General features: G+C 34.5%; 1 protein-coding gene across 1 annotated transcript in view; it reads left to right on the top strand.

The window, feature by feature from the left end:
* The window catches only part of KNDC1 (kinase non-catalytic C-lobe domain containing 1), a 61,811-nt gene extending 45,601 nt beyond the window's left edge, over positions 1 to 16,210 (top strand). The window contains exons 17-30 of the mRNA XM_062580063.1: positions 1,317 to 1,720; positions 6,075 to 6,168; positions 6,283 to 6,380; positions 6,671 to 6,882; positions 8,371 to 8,484; positions 8,902 to 9,049; positions 9,298 to 9,477; positions 11,189 to 11,404; positions 11,719 to 11,801; positions 12,971 to 13,121; positions 14,080 to 14,202; positions 14,314 to 14,373; positions 15,018 to 15,175; positions 15,404 to 16,210. Of these exons, the coding sequence (XP_062436047.1) occupies positions 1,317 to 1,720; positions 6,075 to 6,168; positions 6,283 to 6,380; positions 6,671 to 6,882; positions 8,371 to 8,484; positions 8,902 to 9,049; positions 9,298 to 9,477; positions 11,189 to 11,404; positions 11,719 to 11,801; positions 12,971 to 13,121; positions 14,080 to 14,202; positions 14,314 to 14,373; positions 15,018 to 15,175; positions 15,404 to 15,635 (2,273 nt within the window). The 3' untranslated portion in view covers positions 15,636 to 16,210. The remainder of the gene's footprint in view (positions 1 to 1,316; positions 1,721 to 6,074; positions 6,169 to 6,282; positions 6,381 to 6,670; positions 6,883 to 8,370; positions 8,485 to 8,901; positions 9,050 to 9,297; positions 9,478 to 11,188; positions 11,405 to 11,718; positions 11,802 to 12,970; positions 13,122 to 14,079; positions 14,203 to 14,313; positions 14,374 to 15,017; positions 15,176 to 15,403) is intronic.
* Positions 16,211 to 17,293: the final 1,083 nt, after the last annotated feature.

Genomic DNA, 17,293 nt, shown 5'->3' on the forward strand with positions numbered 1-17,293 from the left:
GGTGAGGATAGACTGAGCGGTGACTCTTTAACATTTATCTTACCTGGTCCTTCTTTATTCATTTACCAGAATTTAAGCAAAGGTAGGCAGTAAAATAAAAAATGTATTAAAATAAAAATAGGGACTGTCAATTAAATTATTTACAAATTCTAGGAAAGGGGCTTGTTACAGAGCTTGTACAAACTGTTTCATAGTCTAAAGTTACAGAAAATGTAGTTGTTTCCATAGTCCTGAATCTCCTTTCTTGCATGTTTTCATGCATTTATACATAAAGCATATATAAATCCATCTGTTTTAAAACTTGATTGCTTCCCTGTTTTGAGTTAAGTTAGATTGGGTGTTATGGCAAAACTTAAATCTGTGAGCTTTCACTTGGCTGCTGTAATGCTATGTTAGGGGGTAGGTTTAGCTCAGCTGGTTAAAGTGTGGTGCTGCTAATGCCAAGGTCGTGGGTTCAACCCCTGTACGGGCTACGCTGAGGGTTGGACTAGATGATCTCCAGAGGTCCCTTCCAACCTTATGATTCTATGTTACAATTTTTTATTTCAGCTCAGAATGATTGCAAATATAGAGCCAAGCCTTCCCACGAGGTGTGTGATTTCTTTGCACCAGTAACTCAGGTCCATTTAACTCTAAGCCCTGGAGCTCAGGTGAAAAGGGAGACATCTGGCAGATGGCTCCGTCCGCATCATGCCAACCTTTGACTGTCACCTCAATCCCTTAAGATTGGTAGTACCTGTTATAACTTCAGAGAAGTCCCATCATAGCTGAAGGGAATTGATCCTGTAGGAGTAGAAAGTTCAACAGTAACATCTGTGTGTTCTTTGGCTTATCAAATACTCTAGCTCTTTATATATGAAGGAAATCTCTTCAAGATTTACGGATGAAAAAATCTGAAAAGCAAAGTTTTTTCTAATGACGTGTGTACAGGTCTGACAGATTTAATTTTATTCCGAAGGTTCTGTACTATGCTTTGTGTAAGTGTGTTTTGTACATATTCAGAACATATTTTGTGTTTTCAAAAATTTATTGACCAAAACTTAATAGTTTTGCAGTTTCTTTAACCTTTACCATTTTACAAGGTATAGCTGAGAAAAAGAAAGCATACAACCAAAATAAATAGAACGGGAACGTGAAAGATATTGTTATCACAGCAATTGACATTTTAAAGTGGACTAGCACACCTATAACAACACTGTTACAATTGTGAGACTACCTATGCCTTATATTTTGTATGTGTGGCATTTAAGTTTAACAAAGCATACATCAAAACATGTGACCATTACTCCTTTCATTCCACCCCTCACCCTCTTTAGGAGAAGTGGAAGCAACCTTTGACATGAAGACTGAGCCTATGATAAATACATCACTAGCTGAAAAGGACTTGGATGAGTCACCTTCAGATAACTGTGAAAAAGAATTCAGGCTGCAGAATACTATTCTTATAGAAGAAGAAGGACAGTGTTTACAAAGCAATGACTGTTGTGTTGGTACAGATTTTGCAGAAGAAAATGTGGAGCCAGAGGAAGAGAGCATGATAAAGACAGCTGAAAATAGCTACCTTGCATCTCCCAACCTCCCTGACTTTCATAGCTGTAATCCTGGTTGGAGCAGTGCATTTTATGGAGCTGACTGTTTTGGTTCCGAAGTTCATAGTTATGTAAAAAACCTTGGAAAGCAGAAATCAAACGAGTCACAAAGTATAGATGCTAAGAAAGTGGTGAGTACATTGATTTAAAATCATTAAGATACCTCTTTATTTATTAGTTAAAAGTATGATAGTATCTGCTGTGTTATAGTCAGCTGAACACCCCTTTCTTGTGTTAAATACTGACTGTAAAATGCTTTGCTACTGAAATTTATTGTGTCTTAGGGATAAAACAGGATAGGGATAGTATTCTGGAATGCAGAGCACTGATATAAAATTGATATCACTGAACTACAACCCATCTTTTTTTCCTGAAGCTGAGTGGAAAAGCACTACCTGCAGAATGCACCAAAGCTGTGGTGGCAGTATTATGGAAAGAGAGGTGAGACTGGCTATGTCTGTGAGACTGATCTCTTGAGACCCTAAGCTCTCAAGAGATTTTACCCTCCGTATACTCTGAGCTCTTTTCTTTGGTCACCATGAAGTCCCTGAAGCTTCTCACCCTTGTCAGCAAAATGGCTGTTAGTTCTCAGATCTTTTCTTGGAGACCACTAATCATCATGAAGAGGGTGGCCTTGTGCCTTTTAAATAGTTTGGAGGTTGAAGTAGGAGGAGTTTATTTTAGATTAGCAAGATCCTCCTTGCCCTTAAAGATTACATTGATCACATTTACTTAATTTTTATGTTTGTGCATCTATTTGTAACAAGTTTCAGTTCATAAATAGGCTAAGTCCAAAGGAGTGGTAAGGATATATATGAAACTGTAGAAACCTATATAGGAGTCGGTTCATGGAAGGAAAAAGTAAGATTGAAGTCAGTGGGTTAATTCTGGAAGACCTATTAGCGTAGGGATATCTGAAATCTTAGTGTCCTGAGAATGGTTAATTATTTGGTTGGTGTGTCAGTAATTTTTTGGCCAGATACATTTACCAATATTTAATAAAGATGAAGCGAAAGTTGTGCTGTTTTTGTGGATTTACTTACTATGAAAGTAGTTGAATCTGTTGCTTTATATTTAAATAAGCATAACATAGTAGCCTTGGACAGCTGAAAATAAGATCTAGTAGATCTCTCCAGGGGCACGTCCAAGGCTGCCCTCCCATTACGGGTTTTTCTCTGCTCTGGTCAGCTTGCTTTCACATCTCTTGCAGCAACATGCCTTCACCCTTGGCCTTTCTCCTCTTCCTCTTTGCCTGCACAGCGTTTCAGCTCTTCCCTCCAAGGCTTGTAAGTCCCTTGTCACAGTCTCTACTCAACTTCTCTGCACCCAGCCTTTGACCAGAGGTTCCTAGTGAAAGCACTGCACATTCTACTCATGCTCTTCCCTTTCCCTTCCCTCTCCCCTGGTATTGTGGATCCTTGCTGGGAGCTACCTTTCAGCATGTATAAACTGGTGCTTTAAAGACAACTTGGAATTTTCACTTTTCCCAAGTAAGCAAGTAATTCTGCCATTTCTTTTTTCCCCACACTAAGGGGTGTGCTATAGAAAAGTGTCCTAAGGAACAAAATATACTTCAGAGGAAGCAAGCTTTAATCACATAACGTTGAACATATTGCTTCATCAAGAATTTGTTTTATGATAAACCTGAATGGTCTATGGAAAATGATGTAGAATAGACTGGGAACACATCTATCTTCTGCTACTCACTTGGAGTTATTTAGGAGACAAGACACTTCCTAACATATCCGTCAGATTCCAAACATCAGAAAATGGCCATTTTTTTCTGATTCCCTTCCCGCAATTATATTCTCTTAATCAATTTGTTTTCACTTCACTGATGAAATAATAATGAATCTTAAGTGAAAGCAAGCTGTATCCAATTTATAATCTAGATAATATCTTTTGTGAGCTTTTACTAGCCTTATATGTTATGACTATATAATAAGTGTTTTAAAAATCCACAAAGTTTAAGTTGTGTAATTATTGCTGCTAATGAACTGTGATGTTGTTAAACCTTTTGAGCTTTTGTTAAAAACAGACCGCTCAGTGACAGGCTTTTGCTCACATTCAAATTAATTTCTAGTAAGTCCATACTATCAAAAGTTAACCTATTTACCAACCAGTTGTTTGATATTTTAGCTCTGAGCTATGTGTTTTTTGATTACTCTGCTTAAGGGAGTTCTGTCTGCCACATTCAGTGAATTTCATTTAAAATGCTATTTCACATAATTAGGTCACTGGAGGTTAGCTTAGGACCCAAATGCAAAAGCCACCGCTTAAAACCACAGTATATTTTATGTTCTAATATTTACGTTTCCTAATGAATGTCTAGACAGATATGGTTTTTAGTTTTTTTTTTTTTTTTTTTTTTTTTTCCTTCCCGCTGGTAACTGTTTGCATGTTTTATTTCGATATATCAGTTTCTAATAACTGGATAGCCTTTTCTTCTGCTGTCATTTCTTTTTTCCTTGATCTATTAATTGCACTGCTAATTTTTCTATCTTTACATATAACTTACTTTAAAAGAGATACAATTGAATGTGTTTTGTGTTTTCATACTTACTTATTCAGCAGCTTGTTTTTCTGTTATACACTACTTAAGGGAAAGGCATCCTGCAAACAAAATGTATGGAAAGCATGCATTTCACTCTTCTATTTGGAACTCAATTGCTAAGTGTTTATGTGATGGGAAAAATTGTATAGGGTTGATTTTCATACTACGTTCTGTTTTTTTTAATATTATTTAAAACTTCTTTTATTACATAAAGATTGGATATAATAATTGAATTCTCTGTTTTTGTTTCCTATGAACCTAATTTTATTTGAATACCTAGGAGCAGACCTTTCTAAAAGTCCTAATAGTTTGGGGATATGTTAGACTTCTAAACAACCCTGAATGTCTCATCTGCGTTTAGCTAAGAAAACTGGGGGAGGGAGGGAGGGAGAAGTACAATCTTTTGTTTGTTTTATTTACCTAGTTTTTGAACAGCTAATTTCAAAATATTTGGAATTTAACAGAATACCAGTTTTTATCCAAATATTATTACATGCAATTCAAAAATTGTCTAGCAGTTGTCATTTGATATTCAGGTTTATCAATTTCTACTTTCTATTTTTCTGAGAAAAAAATGCAATGTCCTTTTATGTTTTAGAAGGGCAGCTATTTATCAGAACTTATGCTAAATCAGAAGCTGACCCTAGTGTGGATGGCCCATTTTCATTGACTGGAAAAACAATGAAAACTTTGATACACAAACAAATATAAATGTTTACATTAAAAATGACATTATTGTGCTAAGCAGGATATACTTTAGTTTCTATCCATTGTTTAAGTTACATAGCTCAAGAGAAATTTAGTTTTTCTATTGTGTAAAATGCTTAACTATAAAATGTATAAACTGAACTTCAGAATAGATGTATCCTTTATACAGCAGGTCTCCTGCCTGACTTTTGACTTGCTTATGTAATATAATGTAAACATGACATACATTACTTCCTGAATAATGAAATGAGCAGTCTAGGGGGAACTTTTGTAAGTAACTCTCCAAAGTTTTCATCTAGAAAGCATGTATTCTCAATGATGGCTAACTGCTTTTGATTTTGCTATATTTTCTTCTCTTCTAAAGTTGTACTCAATTTCAAGAAAGTGTATACAGAGCTTTTGGGGTGGGAGGAAGAATCATGAAAATAGTTAAATAAATACATTAAAATACTAATGCATTTACAGAAGTTGTTAGCAGCCCAAAATGTATTTCATAGTCTTTCTCATGTGATCATAAAGTTCATTCTGGCATGAAAGATGACAGCAATCTTTGGAATCAGTAAGAAAAATGTAGTCTCGCTATTCAAGTCCAATATCAATGGTTCCCAAAAATTAATTCTCACATACAATCATGAGACAAAAGGCCTATTGCATGCCTGAAACCACATTTAGTTACTTAGCCATGCTGAAGCCTGACCAGTGAACCTGCATGCTGGCTGAAAACCAAAGCCTGCAGACTGTTTTGGAAACCACTGCATTAAGTCGGACATACAGTTCTTGCAGCAGAACTAGGTCAGCTGCTTAGCAGAGCATTTCTAGGGTGGGCTGTGATTTCACAACCCATTGCTTTTAGTTTTTGATGACTTTTGAGTGTCATTTTAAGAAAATGCTCTGAGAACAACCAGATAAGTGCAATTACACATCAAGGCATATTTATGAAATGGATTTAGACAAACTCAAATATACTCTGATCACACAATCCAGCTCCAGTTTGTAAGCTGTAAAACTGTAGCTTATGTAACACTTTTGGGGGCAGAGAATGTTTGCTGTAGCTTTCCTGCACAGCATGGATGTGAAAGGCTGTTTTTCTTAGCTATCATCATGTTGTTATCTGTTTGAATATTGTTTTTCATGCAAAATAAGCCTTAGCTAGCTTCTGTTACCTACTGAAACAGTAAAACCATTTACCGTTATGATTAAAATCTTTTTCCCTCTTTACATAGGAACTGGAACAACTGCTAATGATAGAGACAAAAAATTATAGAAAGACCATAAAGTTTTATCAGAAGCTATTAGAGAAAGAAAGAAGAAACAAAGGTAATATTACAACAATCTGCTAGTAGTGAAAGGGGGGTTGTTACATCGTTTAAGAAATTTCCATATATATCAAATCACTGATGTTTTTATACTGTGTATATTGTATGTACAAAGGTCCTGAAATCAAATCTATGTTGCCCAAATTGAGAGGACAGCTACAGGAAATGAAATCAAAGGTGCAGTTTCTTGAACTGGTGAAGAAGTATGTGCAGGCAAGTCAGATTTTGTTTTGCTTTGGTTTCATTTGTCATTCCAATACTATGTCAGTGTAGTTGGCCTTCAAGTCAGCATGTGAAATGTAGAATGTTTTGATAAGTGCCAAATAAAGTAAAATTTAAAAGAATGATTAGAGCAAATGTAATAGCTGTCTAATATTGTTTTTAAAAAAAAAAGTTGTTTGAACAGATGTGTATTGACTTTAGATTGAATTGACTGCATTTTCTGTGGATTTTCCTCTGTTTTTGTACATTTTATTTTTATATTGCTTTGAATCTTTGAGCAGATTATGTATGCAGAGCAGTGGGGTGTGGAATGTTGTGTGCTTCCCACGGTTGTTCACAGCAGCAGAACTGACACGTTGGATGTGGCACCTACTGATGAGCCATCGTTGCTTATTTACCATAATACAGTGAAACATCAATGCAATAATCCAAATGGAATAAGAGATCTTCAAGCTGGGACTCCCCTTGGTTTAATGGCTTATTTATATTCTAGGTATAGTATATTTTGCACATCCTTAACTAGGAGTGAAGTGAAGCATTATTATAAATTTAAAAAATTTGTTTCTACAATAAATCTTAAATATTCAAGATTTCATGAACTCTCAAATATCAAGCTTAATGTTATTTCTGTGCACACTTATTTGCAGAAATGGGCAGGAGAATGGCAAAACACAATCTGATAAGAAATAAACTGAACCACAAAGTTTGGATTTCATTTTAAACTAGAGCAATTGATAATAAGCCAAAAATTAATAACTTCAAACTTTTTTATCCATTACTTATTTGAAGTTTAGCTCTGATAGTTGCCATGGAATCATGGCTTAATGTTGTTACTAGCAGGTAGCAATTCTTCAGAACATATAATTTGATAATTACATAGGTCTGGATGTGAAAACACAGGTTACAAATTATGAACTCAGTCCATGAGACTGATCAAGATGTAGGCTTTCCTTGGGGCTGTAGATGGGGACAGAGATGTCCTTTAACCCTCAATTGAGGTGAGGGGGTTGTTGTTCTAAGGTACCCTGGGAGTAACAGTATGAGGGAGGAGAACAGCCTGAGAGATGAAATGGCTCAATCAGCCTTGTGCCACTGTAGGTGTCTAAATACAAAAGACACTTCCAGGTAATTTGTAAATCATATTTTCATCTGGTTTGAACAGTCAGAAAGATACAAAGATTCAATTTCTGAAAAGCCCCAAATTAAATTGATCATTTTAAGCAGCAAAGGTAGGTAACAGGAAGAATCATAAGCTTTTATCCCTGACTCATTCTGACCCTTAGACCCAGTTATTCAGAGTGCTGCCCTTGATGGTAGTTAATATTTTGGTCAGAGCAAACAAAATGCTTTGGAATCAGAGCTTCACCATTCAGCAAACCCAGACTCTCTTATGGTTTGCAGTAAGCTGTCAAGTAGACATGACATTAAGCTCAGCTTAATATCTTGTGAATATGTATATAAATATATACACATAAAATACACTCATATATAATGTGTGTATAAGTATATTTTTATTGTTAAAGCAGCTGCTATTCTAATTACTATTACAAAAAAAGATTTTATTTTCTTGATCAAAGCATCTACTTTTTATACTTTTACTCTAAAAGTCTTCTACAACAACATCAAATGAGATGACAGAAACAAGAAAATTAAATGTGTTCCTCAGTACTAATAATAGAAAGTAAATTTTGAAGATAATAGAAATGTCAAAGAGGTTCTTAATAGAATTCCAAGCTCTTTATTAACTTTTTTTATTAAACAGAAATTATACTTCTACTGTTGGCAGTCTCAATATTTCTTTTTTCTCCAAATCACTGATGTGTAAAAATAAAATAAAAATGAACCAGAATTTCCTGTAGAGCTTGTGAATTTGAAATCCCTGCCATTTCTTGATGTTTTGAGGGTTTTTATTGTTGCTGTACTTTACTGCAAGACAAAATCATGTTCTCGTTTGTCTGAAGTTTTTTCTTGTGCTTCACAGAAATGCGTTTTTAGAAGGTTATGTACAGCAGTTTCTCTACACTTTCCGTTATTTCTGCACACAAGAAGAATTTTTGCAGTTTCTTCTTGAAAGAATCAGCAGCACTTTATCCAGGTACAGTAACTTCCTATGAAAAAATGTTATCAAAGCACAACTGACTTTTCCTTCAATGGCAAAGAGCTGTTTCTAACCAAAAAAAAAAAAAAAAAAAAAAAAAAAACTTAATGAACTTCAGTTTTTGATGATTATTTTTGTAAGACTGCCTTGGCAAGTGAGAGTGAAATTAGAGCAAGTAGTGTATTTGGCAATATGCTTTCTTCATGTTTTCTTCTAAATTCTGCAAATCTTAAGTTCGACAGTTGTTCAATATTGGGTCATAAACACAACCACAGTTTTGTTTCCATAGAGCCACAGATGTGAAACATAAGCATTTAATGGTATGGTCAAAACCAAATAATATCTACAGTTTTCTCTACAGTTATTTTCAGTTGTAGTATTTTGGTACAATAAGTGCCTTTTTCTTCTCACCAGTGCAAGCCTGGACCCTTCCACATCATTTACCAAAATATGTAACCGCAGTTTCTACATCCTGCAGGCTTGGATTGAAGACTGCTACAGTGTAGACTTTGCAACAAATACTGATCTTTTGTATACTCTAAAAGAGTTTATTTCTTCCAAGGTAAGACAGGATTTTGGCACAAGCTTTAAGAAAAAAATGGTCAGTTGTAGGCAGTTATGATATATGAGACACAGTTATTATAAAATCTGTGCTTATTACAAATAAAGTATAAAAAAATGCTGTCTTTGGCAGCTATGTTCAGTACAGCTGGTTTTGGACTTACTTGAGTCTCATAAGTGTTTTGTATCTTGCTTATAATTTCTGGGAACTTCAGTTCAGTATTCTGTTAATCTGTATTCCATTTACAGGTTGCTCCATTAAATGGCTACGGTGAGCGCTTGCTGTCATTGCTTGAGGATGCTTCTGCCAGGAAAAGTAGCAGTGCTTATCATTGCTCCAGCATGGACAAATGTGAAGAGGAGGGTGAGGAGGACAGAAAAGCATTACATTCGTTATGTAAAAAGCTCTCGGAAGATGCTTCCAGGAAGGTATATGGTTTCTTTAGACTGTGGTATATACAGCACTTTTTCCATGTAGCATTTTCTCATCCCAAAAAACAAACCAAAACAAAAAAAAAGAAAGTGTTAAGTTTAGGATCTGGACCCCGATTCAGTAAAATGTATATATCTGTGCTTTAATTTTTATGCTGAAAGTTTCTATGGTTTAAACAGCTGTACAGCTAGGAAGCTAGCTGAAGCCTTAACTGAGCCCTATCAACTGTTTCAGTAATAATAGATCACATGAACCAAATCCTGAGAGGAGCTGAACACGTCATTTTTGATACTAATTTATGACTTAGTTACTGGGAAATCTTTTTTTTCCCCTTGTCAACTATTGATACTTTTTGTTATGTATACATCTGCATTTGTAAGACTAGAAGTATAAGAAAACAGTGAGGGGCAAGGTTCCCTTCTAGAATTTCAAGCTTGTAGCAAAAACTTGTCTACATTTTTGTCCGTCTTTACTCATTTATAGAGTGTGCTCGTGAAAAGTTTGCCTAAAAAAAAGTCCTCAGAGTAACTGGAGTGGCATATGAAAGTGGAATGTATTGATATTGTGCAAATTGAATTTAGAATCACTGTCTTGATAAAGTTGCAAAATTTCCATGGGGTACACTGGAGACTCAATCAGTAAAGGGCAAGAAGAATAGGGGAAAAGCAGACTTCTTGTACTGACACTGCATTGCAACGATACTGGACGATGGGAGGAGGGAAAAGAATGGAAGAACGAGCAATATTAGTTCAATTATTATGTGGTTAGAAGGTAATCACAGTGATTAGAAGCTGATATTACAATAATGGAGTTAGTGAAGAGAAGGCAAACTGAACATACAGTGAAATACTACGAGATTATGTCCAGGAAAATAACATGATCTAGAATGAGATGAATAGTTCGCCTTCTGGAAGGAGATTGATTACAAGTCACATGGGGCAAAAGTTTGAAAATAAAGTTTGATGTCTATTCTGGACAAAGACAATGAATAATGATCTGGAATATACAGTACTGCATGCTAGAGCTGTGAAGATCATAGGAAATAAATGCCCTCACCAAAAACAGTAAAAAATAAAAAATGCAGAAAACAAGTTACCTTTCAGTCATTCTGATGATGATGATGTAAAGAATAATCTTAAGGCATTGATTTGACCTTCCTTCTTTTTTTTTTTTTTTTTTTTTTTTTTTTTTTTTTTTTTTTTTTTTTGAATTCAGTGAAAGTTTTCTGTGCCCTGGAAAGAGAACAATAATGTGTGCATTAATTCTGATTGCAGCAGTAGCCTTGTATGAGCTTTCATACATTTTCACTCATAGGTAATATTTGTTTCATAGGGCGGTTTGATTCCAGGCAAAAAAAGTACAAGAGATAGTAAGAGGTAAAATATAAAACTTAAGAGCATAAATTATTTTATGTTGGCCAGCTTGAATACATGAAAGTTTGTTTTAAATACAGGTTGGTTTATATCCAGAAGCTTCCTGCTCAGGTTTGCTGACTGTGCATATCATATTAACCTAAAATAGCAATATAGAGAAAACAGTGTGGGCCTCTCTGAGCTAAGCTTGAAGACTAGCTAAAGAGTTTTGCTTTTCCAAAGGTCTTTTTCTGACCTAGTGTTCAGAAGGTTAGATCAAGAGGAGACATAACAAATGGCCTTAGAGAACAGAGACATAATGCATAATTTTTTTTTTTCCTTTTTTTCTCTGCAGAACTTTAACTGGAAACTCTCCAAAGGTATGGGACCAATTGTGCATCATCAGAGAGAACGGCTGTACACTATTTCATCCGTTTTGCCAAAGCCATGCTATAACAATTTTACAGAAGAATTCCCAGTTTCCTTTGCTAAAGCAGATGAAGTGGAACCATATCTCTTAACAGAATACAGTGTGCATCAGCTTTGTTGTCAGCTGACGTTGCTACAGCAGGTACAAAGGACTGGGTTCGCTTGGAAGTACAAATAATGCACATCTTATTTTATACTCAACTTCCTTTCTTTACCATCTTTCAACCCTATTTCAAGCTGAGTAGGATTCCGCTATTTCATAATACATGGAATTATAGTACTCCATTTTCTCCAAGTCTCTGCAGTGAAATTTAGACTGGTTAACTCAATTCATAGGCAGTGATCCCTCTGATAAATGTTGTGAAGAAAAGAAATTTCTGTCATTTTTATCCTTTATCATTTTAGATTGATACATTGTTACACTTTAACAAGATATATTTTGTTCTTTTTGTTTAGGAAGTATTTCATAAGTGCCATCCAGTACACTTTCTAAATTCAAGGGCACTTGGTGTTAAAGACAAATGTGTTGCTGTCCAAAAGTAAGTACACTGCTTGTTTTAACCATCCCTCCATTCTGTTGATGCACAGCTGTTCATGTTATACCTTTAAAACATCCAGGAAGAGAGAAACTTTTAAAACACTTTCTGTTTTTCCCCAGAGTAGATATTCTCTTTACATACCTTTTTGAAATTCAGGAGATTTTATTTGTACGGATATGTGTGTAACTACATATATGTGTACGTATGTGTGGTAGCTCACATTTACAAAGTGATTTCCTTGAAATCTAAAGTAGATTAGGCCAAAATATTAGGGAAGATTTACATTGTGGGTGTTGTGCAGGATTTATTTTATGGGGGGGGGGATTGTAATGGTTTCTGAAGCAGGTTGCTTGGCAACTATATCCATATTTAATCTCTATGACCATCCTTTGTGTACTGTTACAACTCCTAATGTTTACAGATACATAAAAATTTTCCTATAGTGTTTAGAAAGATTAGAAATTTTAAGTTACTTTTCCAATTTTAATTATTATTTTCAATTGTAACTGTTATTTTCATCCAGTCACATGGGCTCTGAATTATAATTGATTAAAGTTTAATTCTTAAATACCTGATGGATTCTGCTAGCTTCTAATTAGTACTTGTTAGTGATACTAAATGTAGTGGACTTTTCTGTCTAAGATGGGGAAGATGCATATAAATCACATCTTCTTTTATAAGTTGTTCAATATCAGAGGCAAAACCAGCTGGTTTTTACTTGTTTGAGGTAGAGGCACAGGGAAACGAACTGTGTGGTGCCACCAGGTGTTAGGAATAGAGAACAGCCACTGGCCTGTCGAGCAGCATAGATGTAACCTGTGCCTTTTCAAGGTTAAGTTTCTTATGTGGTTTCAGTTTTTATTATATTTGGATTCTGGCTGTTATTTCATGTGTCAACCGGTTTTGCACTTGAATAAATTGTTTGTTCAGTAACAAGTATGAAGGTTTCTTATATATACAAAAATGCATGATGCACATGCTTATCTTGTAATTTTAAGAAAGATAAGTAACATCTCACTTTGTACTTATAAATGGTTTTAAAAATCAAGATTGCAAACACTACAGAGTTATTTTAAATGATTAGAAATCAACATTTTTCCATGCAAATCCAGTGTCTGCATTACTTATTTTTGCTTCTTTTTTTTCCCCCCCCCCCACCCTTTCCATAGAGCTGTTTCAACTGAGGCAGTTTCACTTAAAGTCTGTAATTTGTTTCTGTCAAAGTGCATACAAGATCAATACCTTCTACAATTACTAAGAAATGCAGACAGTATCAGTACCTGGGTTGCTGCTGAGATTGTAACATGTCACAGTTCTAAGGTTTGTCATAGTTTTATTAATTATGAAACTGTTACCTGTTTTCTGTACCTGTTAATAGACTGTCAATAGTTTGGTTTATTGTCACTAGGAGAATCCACTTGATGTTTTGTAGTAGCAGGTTTGAAAACTTTATAGAATATAAGAAATTAATTGCCTAAGGATAAGAGAAGTCAGAGTTTAGCAAGGACACCTCAGTGACAGCAAAAATAGTGACAGAGGGATATATTACTACAGTCAACAATTTTGATAACAAATTCTGAAAGAAGGTTCATCTGTTTTTTATCCTTCTCAATTAATTTTCATTTATTTCTTTCTAATCACTATGAAAATCCTGAGTCTGCATCTATCTACAATTGTTTTTTTATATACAAGTGGTCAGAGACCAAATCTCTGAATTCTCTTATCACTCTTTGTTGGGTTGTCCTCTGGGTTTTTGTTGGATTTCTTGATTTATAGTATTTCTCAAAAACATATGTTTTTTTAACATATACAAACATTTTTTTAAAAAAACAAATCCTGGGAGAAGAAATAATCTGCTAGAATCACAGTGTATAGTTTGCAGTTTATTTTTCTAACTGGCAATACAGCACTGGTTGGTCATATAAAGTCCACAATGCTTTGCTAACCTTTAAAGTTACTTGACCATTCAGCAGACACTATATATGAATGAATGTATTTCAGTGAGTAATGTGTTAGTCCTTTGCTTTCTCTCTGCTGTTTTCTTCTAGAGCCTCTTCCCAGCCTTGAAAAAGCAATAGAACCAAGAAATTATTGACAATAAGCACTGAGCTTGAGTCTCAGTATCACCCACTACTTACAAGGGTACTTTATTCCCATGAAATCAGAAGAAATACTTTCTAATTCCAAAATAAGCTTTTTACTAACAACTGACTGAAACTGATAGCTTCCAAACACATGTGAGCTCTAGAAAACTGTTTTATCTTAATATCTTTTCCAGCTGCAGGTGAGCTTGTTATCAAAATTTCTTCTTATAGCAAAATCCTGCTATGAACAAAGAAATTTTGCTACCGCGATGCAAATCTTAGCAGGCTTGGAAAATCTTATTGTTCGACAGTTACCAGTAAGTGATATGCTTTGGGACTCTTTCCTGTAACTATTTTGTTTAAATATGATTTTGTTCTGATATGGAAAGTAATGTGAAAAACAAAACTGTATTTTGTTTTATTGGAAGGCATGGAAAATTTTACCTGCAAAAGTAGCTGAAATAATGGAAGAACTCAAGGCTGTTGAGGTATAGTATAAAATTTTTAATGTAAAATACTCCTTGGAGATTGGAGAAGATGTGAGATCTTTCTACATGGATGCCTCTACTGGATAAAAGTCAAAATAATTATTTTGTACTACTAAGGAGATTTTAACTTGATTTAGGACTGTTAGCTCTTGATTAGCCCAGAGTTAACATTAATTTTCATCTTAATATTTTTCTCAAAAATGTATCCTATGCGACTTAAAAGAAAAGACATTTCAAAGCAGTTTAGGAGATTTAGATACACTTTTTCTATTGATTTCTCAGTTTTGTGACTCTAATCTGTTTTGAACGATCTTAGATGTTTGTTCTTATCATAGGCATCCCCCTATTGATCTATCTGATTTTGAATCCTAAAGTGAAATTCTAAGATACAATTTTGTCTGTGAATTGGAAACATCAAGAATTATCTTTTGGAATATCTTTTGATTAAAATTACTTTCTTTAGTTCTGCATTTCAAAATGTCTGCCACCAGATTAATTTAACATGTTATCTTCAACTGCAGTGCCAAAAGTTAAAATTCATTACAAATAAATATGTAGTGCTAAACATATAAAATGGAGACCTTCTTATAAAGCCTACCTTGAAACTAAACCAGAGATTTGTCTGCATACATTTTTTAAAACAGATGTTCTTAAAAAGTGACAGTTTGTGTTTGATGGAAGGAGAAAGATTCAAAACACATCCAACAATTCCATCAGCCCATGTTTTGGCTATGCATGTCCAACAACTTGAAACTGGAGGATTCACAATGACAAACGGAGCTCACAAGTGGACTAAACTTAGGTAATTATTGTAATTATATATATGTCACCTGAATTTTTAGAACAGAATATGGTCTAATGAGGTAATAAGAGGAAACAGTGTTTCATGTTAGAAGTTTAAATGATTGCAGTCATTTTGACATGTAACTAAAGGGGCAGATATAAAAGTGAATGCTCTGTGCCTTTGAATTTAAAGTTTTATTATCAGCAACAAAACAAAGTAATCTTTTTTCCCATATTTTCTTTCAAGAAATATTGCAAAAGTTGTGAGCCAAGTTCATGCATTTCAAGAGAATCCCTATACATTTACACCGGATTTCAAGCTGCAGTCTTACCTCAGACAAAGAATAGCTCATTTTAAAGATGCAGATATTTCTGCCTTGGCAGCTGACAACTGTGCCAACTTCCATCAGATACCAGCAGAAAAGCATTCTAGAAAAATTCAGGACACACTGCGCAGAATGAAGGCAACATTTCAGTAATTATTTGCATTTTATCTGTTCCCTGATAAACCATGGAAGATGGTTTATCTTCCATCTCCTGGACCAATTCCTAAGCGAATAGTTAAGTGAAGTGAACTTCAACATATTATCTCAAGTTGAAATGGATATACTTCTTAACATGGAATTGTAAAACACTGTCTAATGAGACTGGATTTCCTGGATGACTTGTCAAAGGATAAAAATAAAGAGAAAAATAAGAGAGAGTACAGATGAAAAGGATAACTCATTTTGTCACCATTCTTTATTGGAAAAATAATTAGTCCACAAACAAATGTGTAAGAAATACTGTGGAAAGAACTTAAAATTACAGTTTCTTCTGCAAAGTTGGCCTAGGAGAGTTCAGAGGGTAGTTCGTTAAATGATGAATATATTTTTATATAAACATAGTGCATTTGTACCCTGTCACAGTGTACATATAATTCAGAGATGCAGATCCTCTGCTATCCTCTGATTGTTGGTGGGTTTTTCTGTTATGTTGTGTTTCACAAAAACTTTGCTTGATTTAAGTAATTGGCCATCTTTTTCTTCAAGCATATTAAGGAAGGAGAGAATTACCATGCTGAAATATTTTGGTTTAGTTTTAATGCCAATGAAAAATATTTCCAAATAAAAGTAAGACCTGAATCTAAATACTACCATTTTGTAGCTCTGGTTCTGCCTTCATGGCCTTGTGAAGATGGCAAATGTGAAATCGCTTGCTTTTGCCCATACTTGGTGGAAAAGTCACTTTGCCAATTTGTGTACATATGGATGTGCACACATTTGATTATAGTTTTTGCTCCTGAGGTTACTTTTCTAGATTGTAGTGCTCCAACAGCACAAAATAAAAATAACTGTGTATGAAATTTGGATCTGCACCTTGTGAAACTTTGGTGCTATCATATTTATAGAGCTTGTACTTACAAGATCATTTAAGTGGCAATGAAATTGGATGATATTGCTAGAATGTTTATTCAGTTACCAAAGTTTATGCAAAGCCAAGATTTTAAGCCTACAAGTTACTTACAAATACAAGTATTGCTATCAGAGGGAACAGTGGCAGTATCCGAAAAGATGTGGGGAAGGGCAAGGAGCAGCTAAAATAAGCTGTATCCTGAGAGTAGTTTGTTAGAACTGTATTAAAAATTAAGAACAAAATATATTTTGGAAAGAGCAAATGTGAACTAAATGCACTGGAATATTTAAGTGATGGGAAAGATATCAACGTAAGAAATGGGAAGGTGCACATCTTTAGTGTTTTGCAAACTGTAGTATTGTGTTTGACAGAAATGCATATGTGTGTGTTAAATAGTAGCTTGTTCAATGTTTAAGAGGAAACCTCCTTTTTTCTTATCAATAATGGCAATATATATGGTCACAGGCCTTTTGCTTCTCCTCTTTCTCAGTCAAACACAAAGTGTGCCGGTTCTTTCCATTAAATACCTCAGTTACTTATTCATGCTAATATATTAACACCAGACTAACTTTTGTGCTGTCCTACTTGTTTAAACAATTGTAGAACTCAGTTCTCAGCAGGATTTTCTTGCATTTGTTCTACTTTTAAGATGATTTATTTTGATACTTACATGTCAGTTTATCTTGTCATTAATTGTAATATCCTGACTTACCCTTAAGAAGTAAAATGTGTTGCTATTTTA

Source organism: Rhea pennata, chromosome 7 (genome assembly GCF_028389875.1).
Source record: "Rhea pennata isolate bPtePen1 chromosome 7, bPtePen1.pri, whole genome shotgun sequence".
Taxonomy (NCBI): Eukaryota; Metazoa; Chordata; class Aves; order Rheiformes; family Rheidae; genus Rhea; species Rhea pennata.